Source organism: Etheostoma spectabile, chromosome 5 (genome assembly GCF_008692095.1).
Source record: "Etheostoma spectabile isolate EspeVRDwgs_2016 chromosome 5, UIUC_Espe_1.0, whole genome shotgun sequence".
NCBI lineage: Eukaryota > Metazoa > Chordata > Actinopteri > Perciformes > Percidae > Etheostoma > Etheostoma spectabile.
Genome location: NC_045737.1, coordinates 23,858,242 through 23,867,224, shown reverse-complemented (window position 1 = coordinate 23,867,224; position 8,983 = coordinate 23,858,242). Strand labels below are relative to the sequence as shown.

Genomic DNA, 8,983 nt, shown 5'->3' with positions numbered 1-8,983 from the left:
TAAAGTTGAATCTAATCTAATCTAATCTAATCACTAGGGTCATTTTTCAGACTTGACAAAGCTCCTCCAGACTAGTCTGGCTATCACCAGACCAAGCTTAATCTTTTAAAATTGAATATTAGTCTGGGGAGTCCCCACAAAATTGAAATGGAAGCAGGATAGATAACTGTACAGGTTTCTAGCCTAAAATTAAATCGCCAGCAGATTGGGCTGGGTTTACCCGGTCTAACAGAAGACAGTATACAACTGTTATACAGGCTGAGAAATACTTAACATGACAAGAAAATTAATGAGGTTTCATTTAACTTTTTAAAGAACTCTAAACCTGTTATTTACATTACTGTAACATTTTGCTGATCAACCTTCATTGCTTGCTCAATAATATAAAGCCAAATTTAAACTACAGAAAATCTGGTTGATAACCACCCATTAGGCAAAAATAACCATTGGGTGTGACAATTGTTAATTTTCCCAGTGTGGTGTGGTCATAGTGGGAGACGCAGAATTTAAAATACCGCACAACGTCCCAACAAAAACCCAAGCATGTCATATTTATATGTATATATCACACCCTGAAGAAGGCTGTCTGCGCTGTTATGCGTGGGTTGCTTCTCTCTATGTCTTTTATATTTTCTATTATGAAATAGCTAGTAAGATGAAGGCTTTTTAAATAATTTTGAAGAAGAGTTCCTTGGATTTGTTTTTTTCTATACTTAAATGAATTTCCGACCCCAAAGAGCACCTTCAATCATCCTGAACATCTTGAGCACCCTGGACATTTTTGTCTTGCCGTGTCATATTGTTATATATGTTTCCCTGTCCTGCCCAGTTAACAGTAACTTCTGGTTGGGTTCCAACCTTTTAACTATCACCCTCTGGTCAGGAGCATTAAATCAAGACACACACACACACACACACACACACACACACACACACATACACACACACACACCATCTGTCATATTACCCATTTTCACTCTGCAACATGACATTACATCAAAGAAAGAAGTTTGACTGGAGAGGGCAGATATATTCATTGGCATACGGAAAGGAAATCGCATAGTGCATGTTAAGCTGGAGCAACAAATTTAACATGAAAGTTATATCTTTGGTCTCATTTGTCAACATGGTATGGATTGACTAGGGAAATTGATTGAGCCTTCGTTAATGATTTAGTCTTCTCTTAAATCCTGGAACATTGCTATCACCCACAGACAGAATCCCATAGTTCACATGTTACGGACCATTAGTCTTAATCTATATTTTGTCAACACTTTCACCTCTGGATCACTCTCTGTGGATACAGTGGATATGCTCTTCAACATGGGATACTGTTAATTCAACAATTGTCTTATGGGCACTTTCTTCCTTTGTAGTCCACTGAGCCAAGAACATTGACTCTGTAATTTAGCCGCAGTCAAAGAAACCTTAATGTCCTTTTCAGACTGCAAGACTATTACTTAGGGAGGTGAAGGAGTGGCATGATGGGATGGTTGCATCACATCCCACCTATACAGCACCCTCCTTTTATAGCAGACAGCAAAGCATTCACCATGGAAGGCAGAGCCCAAAGTGTAAGAGAGAATTACTAATTGATTGGCAATTTTAGCTTGATTTTAGCTCACTTATCAGACTGTTTAGGATGTAGACACTGCGCATTAAAATAGCAGGTGTTTGCTGTGTTTTGATTACTTGATTGATTGGCTGAACACATGAGATAACACAAAAAACAGCCAATTTTCTTTTGGAGAACAAAAACAGTGTGATCAAAACCAAGATAACAGCTGGGACATCTTTTGAAGACGAGACAAGCACAGTGAACCATCTGGATAATGTATTGCTAAGACAGAATGACAAAAAGAAAAATAGCATTGTGTGCCCGGATGCAGCTGCTGTACATGGATCAGCTGGCAATGACACACTGAAATGAGGATCTATAGACTAGGTAAACCCCTCCCACTCTGCCAGTGAATTGATTTCTCCCTGCAGCTCCGTCTGGAAACTTGCACGTTTAATTCTCCTGCTTCAGTTCACAATTTTGCAGGGAACCAATCACAAACTACCTCATCTACCTGGCACGCTATTGGCGGGTTTAACACGATGACAATAAAGAAGCAACCAAGCAGCTTCTTGTTTACACTCAACATAGCGGCCACTGAACGCCACTGAAGCGCACCAACCCGTTGATGCTGCTGTCATCACCCCGATTGTTGGTCTGATTGGTTGAAGGACCATCCAATTGCATTCAGAGTCAAGTGTATTGAGCTTGGCTTGGTCTGGTGACAGTAGATCTTCTAAGTAACAGAAGTAGAATCTTTCAGCCTTGCACGTTCTTAAACATGTCTTTTTTTCTTTCTCCACAGAGTGAAGTTGAAAGAAGGAGTGAGTTTTCTTGGGGCGCGTCCCAGCAATCCCACTCAGTGGATAGTTAGTCAGGATGTGCGCAGCGAAGGCCACCGAGTCGTGACTCTCCACTGCCGCAGGAAGGAGTCTGGCTACGATCAGCCAAGGTCAGCACATTACTTCACTTTAAAGGAATACTAGTTACTCTTATTCAGTAAAGTGATAAAGAACAACCTGAATTAATTAATACTTTTGGTCACTTGGGGGACAACAAAGCACAACATTAACATAATATCTTAAACATTTGAAATTGTGAACATGCAAGCTAACAGCTTCCTATTTACACCGTCATTATTTTACCCACCTGATGAATTTAATTACAATATTCACTCTCCTTTAGCTCTGTTTTGGTCTTTACCAACTCCTGAGGTAAACATCTGGCTTTTAAACTGCTACATACTTCAATATATTCAGCTGCTAACAACTTGGTCTATCTGCAATATGGTGGTGGGCAGGTAGTGTACAGTGAGTATAGCAGAGGTTTTTTGTTGAAAACAACTGCCTGCTGCAGCAGACAAGTTTGATGAAAGTGGTGCGAGCCAATCAAAACCTTTTTATCATGGACCATAAAACCAAAACCATGAGCTGAAAGATGCTAAAATTCTCCACAGAGTTGAAGTGAACTGCAGAACGGGGTTATAATTCTCTGTGGGTTCATTACATGTTGTTGATAGTTGTTTTCCATTGGTTTAAAATATAAAAACATGAATATAGATACATGCATACATACCTACAGCTTTAATTTGTTTAACTACAATATTTCAATTGAAGACTCTTTTTTAAGTTCTGTAAAGTCACCATTATAAAATGATTTCACACAACAGATGTTATTCATATCTTGTTAAAAAGTGTCTTCTTTTTTTTACATATTTACTTTACATATTTTATTTACTATTTACTTACATTTTTTGCAACAAAAAAAAACTAGACTGAATTGCTTGAATGCATTTTACAGCTGCAAAAAATTCTAATTTTTTCACTCTTGTGTTACTCAACCATCGGGTTAGCTCGAGCCTTTCGACTTAGCAGTGGTTCAATCTCCATGAAAAACTTTTGTTACATTCTTTTCCATAAGGTTTTGCAAGAGATACACAGGCATTGAAACATACAGTGTGAGTGGTTATCTAAGTGATGTTCCCTCTGCTGAAAAATGACACACTTGACTCCATAGGATATGTCTGTTGTGACCACTGTGGGGAGGGAGAAGTTAACAGACCATTGCTGTATCCCCTCTTCTCGCTCTCCCTCCATCCTCTCCCTTCCTTCCCTCTCTCTTTTTATTTGCATACTTCTTTCCTCCGCTGTTATATCCACAAAGTTGTTTTGGTCATTTTCTATCTCTATTCATGTCCTTAAACTAATCTGGCAGATAGGCAAGTGATTGCCAGCACTGGGGAAAAGGTTGCTGTGTTAATTAAGTGCTGATCGAGGGCCTTTGTGTGTTTTAATGGTTTTCCTTCTCGGATCAGGAAGTAGTTTTAATAGATCTTACTTTCTAGTGACAGGTGTAATTTTATGGATTAGAGGCAGATTTGGGGTTGGGTAAAGCTCCACTTATTTGCTCTTTAGCTTTCCGTTCCACTTAGCAAATTCTAAACCACTCCCTAAAGAAAACAGGACACTTGCCATCGCAGCTGCAACTTTATAATCAAAGTTGTACAGGGGTTATTTAAGTGTAAAGCAGTCTGAAACATATGTAATTTGAATCCGTTGATCCAGTAATTTGTTTAGACATGCTGCTATTAGTGGATCACTTCAAGGAATGATTAGAGTGCAACTGCAACGCACACAGCACTTTTAACAGATATATGTGCCTGCCCTTGAACGGCTGTAAAATCAGAAGCAGCCAATAACGACTTTATTAAGAGATGTCTCATTCAGTCATTTGTCGTGTGATGAAACTTCAGAGCTGCATTCAGTCCAGCAGCTCAGTCGTGCCGTGCCAGTAACTGATGGCTACTGATCTTGCTGGCATGTTTTTTTTTTACGTGGGTTTAATATTTTCACTTTTCAAAACATACAGTAGAACTTTATTTGACTTTATTAGCAGACAGTTTCAAACACGAGATGCCACAGGAGTTCAAAGTCTCCTCTGCACTGAAACTACTTTTCAGACCTTCCATTCATTGGTATAATGTGTTTTGACAGCTCAGTCTACTGACTGTCTGAAATTATACAGGGATGGAAAAATATTGTGTTGACAATAATTTTGTTTGTATCTGCCTTAATCCACCCTCTTTTACTTGATTTATATATAATAATGACCAAAATACTGCGACTGAATAAGACCCTCACAGCACATCATGAGCTGGAGTTGTAAGGAAATGATTTCTTGTTATCAGATTTGTTGTTGCCATACAGTGCAAATGATTTTATACATTTGTTTTATATGATTTTAGCTACAAGCCACACAAGCCATTTTGGTTCTCTTTGTGAGCTGGTATCAGCGCTTTCTCTGGAAATGGAAATTCAGTAAGCATGAATGTGTTTAAAGATGTTTTTGTTGAATCAAATTTTCTTTTAAAATCAACAAACACTACTTGCCAACCTAAATATGCAAGGGGGCTGGCCGAGTTTAACCAAGTTAAATTCTTGACCTTTAACAATAACTCTACCGTGGAGATAATCTGTCTGTAAGCGGAGCTGCAACATCTGGAACAACATAAAGAGGAGCTTTCAGCAAACTGCAGCAGTGAGCAGCAACACTTGGGAGCTGGTTCCTCGTTGCCCCCCGGAGTCGTTCTCCCCCTTTATGTAGGTATTTTTCTCTCCGCAATGCTCTTACAACCTCACCTTCACACACACACACACACACACACACACACACACACACACACACACACACACACACACACACACACACACACACACACACACACACACACACACACACACACACACACACACAAGTGCTCCATCACTTTAGAAAAATCATGTTTTATTGATTTACTAAGTGAAGGAGCCAGTGAGCATATTTAGTTTAATCCCTGCTGTTTGGGCCATGTACAATGGACTGCTCCTTAATCTCCACAGCTGTCAAAGTCACTTCACAGAGAAGACCAAAGACGCCCCGCGATGTCTATACAATACACACTGCTCCAATTTTTCTTTAGTCTTGTCCTCCCCCCTCCCAGTCATTTCAATGAAGCTCTTTAAAGAGGGGATTAGACATAGCTATCTCATCTGTTGAGCTGTCATTCAGCCCGCTTTCTTCTTTTCCGCTCTTCTTCCTTGAGTATAGGAGGATGATGAGGTGTGTGAATGCAGTAGGTCACACAAAAGTGGATCCTGCTTGCATCTTATTTTTAATTTCTATTTTTTGACAACAACATTATCCATTTATCCACGTTGCTTTCATTCTCACCCAAAAGTACAATTTTTTTGACACATGGCCTCTTTGACTTTTGGGTACTTTTGACTCACACGTTATTGTAGGTCCAATATCCAACTTAATTTTATATCATAAATGTTGTAGATGGGTTCTGATCAGTCTCTCAGTTAAAAAACTTGAAGACCTGTGTTCTTATACAAAATGCAATCAACTACAGTTGTTTTTCAATACATTTCAATACCTCACAACAGACCCCTCCCATAATGACACCAACAAACATACATGTCATCAGTAACTGCACTTGTGATTGCAGGGAGGTTGGATTTTCATCTTGACACACACTCATACACACACTTGTGGTGCAAATGGATTGTTGCCACTGCCATTGTACCCTGCATTATGGACTGGACTGGAGTGTCATTGAATAATGTGTGTGGGACCGCTAATTGAAGCTTGTGTATGTGTGCCATGATGGGAGGTCAGCCCCACCGCAAGCATGAGAGCACTGGGATACAGATGGGTCAGGTGTACTTTATGTGCAGGTTCACTAAGTCACTTGGAGCTGCTCACCCTGGCCAGCTGAGCCATCTTCTTATTTCCATCCCCAGCAGACGCTCCAACCACCCCTAATGGCTGTGAACAACCATTAAAAGCAAAAAAGAAATGAAACAGACATTGCCACTTATTCTTGTTGCACCTTCAAATTGCCATATTGTTTTTGTCAGTATTCATCAAACGATATGGATTTTTGCAAATATTCATCACACAAAACATTTTCAGAGGTATGTCATATTTCAAATCTGTTTCACAACCCTGCAGACATTGGAATCTTCCCATGGTAATGCAAAGCTGCACACTTTACCTGACCGACGGCATCAAGCCTAATAAAAGCAATACTGATGTGACATTTTTTCATCAAAGGGTGCTTCAGTATAAAGACAGATTGTGCTTTTGACTGAACATAACAGAGCTAAATTCACCATAAAGAAAAACGCCACCAAACAGCTGATGTCCATTCTTTTCAAATCAATGAAATACATCTATTGAGTGTGCTGTAATGACTTAATAGCTGTCTGGGATTTTGAAGATATTTTAATGAAAAGCCCATATCTACTCTACATGCTGGGTCACACACACAGTACTTTAAATATGCAGTATTTCTTTGCCAAATCAGTCTGAACAACAAAGATTTTTGGGAAATAAACACTTGTTCATAAAGACATGGAATTTGCTAAAATTACCTAATGCTTAGCAACAACATTAGCCTGTGCACAGTATGGGGCTCCAATGACCAAGATTTTTTTTTTTTTTTTTTTAATCACTGTTGCAATATTTCAAGGAATTGATTAAGTAGTTTGTGTAAATGTTGCCTGGATAACTAGCTTACCTGCAGGAATTATCCAGCATTATTTCTAAAGGTAAGAGTCATGTCATGAGCTAACTATACTATTATGTGGGGCCACAGGTTACGACATTGTAGTAGTCTAGCTTGGAGCAAACAACCTTTTATTACATTTTAATGTATTAATTTTAAATAAATATATAATACTAACGCTAATTAGTTCCACCACGCAGTAGACCTTTTTTGCAGCAGAGATTTTGACCTGCAGGGTATCTGGAAAAGCATAGGTGTAAAAAAAATATAATTAATGAGGACTGCATTTCTTTTAGGAATTCCCTCTATGCTTCTTTACTGTCATGGCTTACTGGGGTACTTAAAAGGGATTGAGCCATTGTTACTGTTATTACGTTACACCTGTGTTTTTCCTGCTATGACAAGCCAAATTGTGTGCAATAAAAAGGGTCCATACACAAACAAGGCTGCCCTTTATTTCTAATTGATCATCAGGTAGTGAGAGTGCTAACTTTTGCCTTAGTCATTTAACAATACTAATATACTATATGTATATACTAAAACTCAATTCCGATTGGCTTGCAGGGTGTCCATTAATTCCTGATAATGGACACCTTCCAGTGAAACTGTCTGTTCACCGTTCTAAATGAAAGCGCTGACTTCAAGGTATTAGCCTGTATCTACAAAGAGTAACCATAGTATTTTCCTCGGCACGTGACCATGGTGTGAGCAGGATAATGCCCTTTGAAGTGTCCATAATCAGGACTTTATAGACGACGTGGAGGATGGTTGCATGTGGGGAGATAATGGAAACCACATCATGCATTATCCCATACACCATGAATGTACCATCAACTTGGAACTGAGTTTAAACCATATCACATAGTTTAAAATGAGTATTAGCTCACACTAGCTAGCTACAGTTTTCAGACGACACTTAGTCTCACTTTACCAGACCCTCCTCCAATGCGCGATAAAGGAGGGTCTGGCTACTCCACATAGCATGAAGAAGCTGAAGGAAACGGAAAATACATGCATTTGGTGGAATTTTCTGCAGCACCGGAGCAACAGTTGACAACTTTAGCTGTCATTTTCAGCCGACAAAATCCATAGTTTTCATCTAGAACTGAGAGCCCTGCTTTTGTTTTCTTCTGTGTGAAGACCCACTATTTCAACTAAGGGGAGCTAAACTTAAGGTGGAGAGGCTTTGTGAAACAGCCAGTTCCTAAAACTCAATGTATTTGTACATTGTTGTATCCTCACTTAAACACTTAATGCATTTTTGATATGCTGAAAAATAATGCAAGCACGTTTTTTCTTTTCCATAGCCTTCACCTGACTTTCCATTTTTTGAGCCTGCATGATGAGAGATGACAATCTAGGGTCGTATTTGTGCATTTACAGCCAGATATACAGTATATGCAGATTATTTTTGAACCTTCCATCATATTTTTAAGTGAACATGGCACCCTTTCTTTGACAGGTTGAGATTTTCAATGAGGGCGCTTCAGAGCGTCAAAGCAATCAAAATAAGTCATTAAAGAAGGGACTAAATTGATACGTGTAGTACACATAAGACTGGCTGAAGTGCACTCTGGTAGATTGAAAAGTTCACTTTGTCACTATTAAAGACTAGCCCATTCAAAACAAAAGCAGTCCTGCTTCCTCAGCATGTCATAAGCCATAAGTGGAGACCTCAGTAAAAGTGCCATGTCTGGGCCTTGGTAGTTCATTAAGACTGTCTGGGTGCAGATGGATCTCCCTTGTGAGCCACCACTTCATTAATCCCCCACACCACACCCAGCAGAGGGGCAGCAGGCAGTCTGCTCATTACAGCCACTCCACAAGATAGGCAGTCCAAGTGGGAAAGGGGGGGGGGGGGCACATATATTTAA

General features: G+C 39.4%; 1 protein-coding gene and 1 long non-coding RNA gene across 2 annotated transcripts in view; one reads left to right on the top strand and one right to left on the bottom strand.

The window, feature by feature from the left end:
* The window catches only part of si:dkeyp-14d3.1 (transmembrane protein 132C), a 152,834-nt gene that overhangs the window by 75,357 nt on the left and 68,494 nt on the right, over nt 1-8,983 (top strand). Inside the window, exon 3 of the mRNA XM_032516573.1 lies at nt 2,364-2,510. Within this exon, the coding sequence (XP_032372464.1) occupies nt 2,364-2,510 (147 nt within the window). The remainder of the gene's footprint in view (nt 1-2,363; nt 2,511-8,983) is intronic.
* The window catches only part of LOC116690021 (uncharacterized), a 16,030-nt gene that overhangs the window by 1,129 nt on the left and 5,918 nt on the right, over nt 1-8,983 (bottom strand). Inside the window, exon 2 of the long non-coding RNA XR_004332143.1 lies at nt 2,330-2,332. This is a non-coding gene — a long non-coding RNA (uncharacterized LOC116690021). The remainder of the gene's footprint in view (nt 1-2,329; nt 2,333-8,983) is intronic.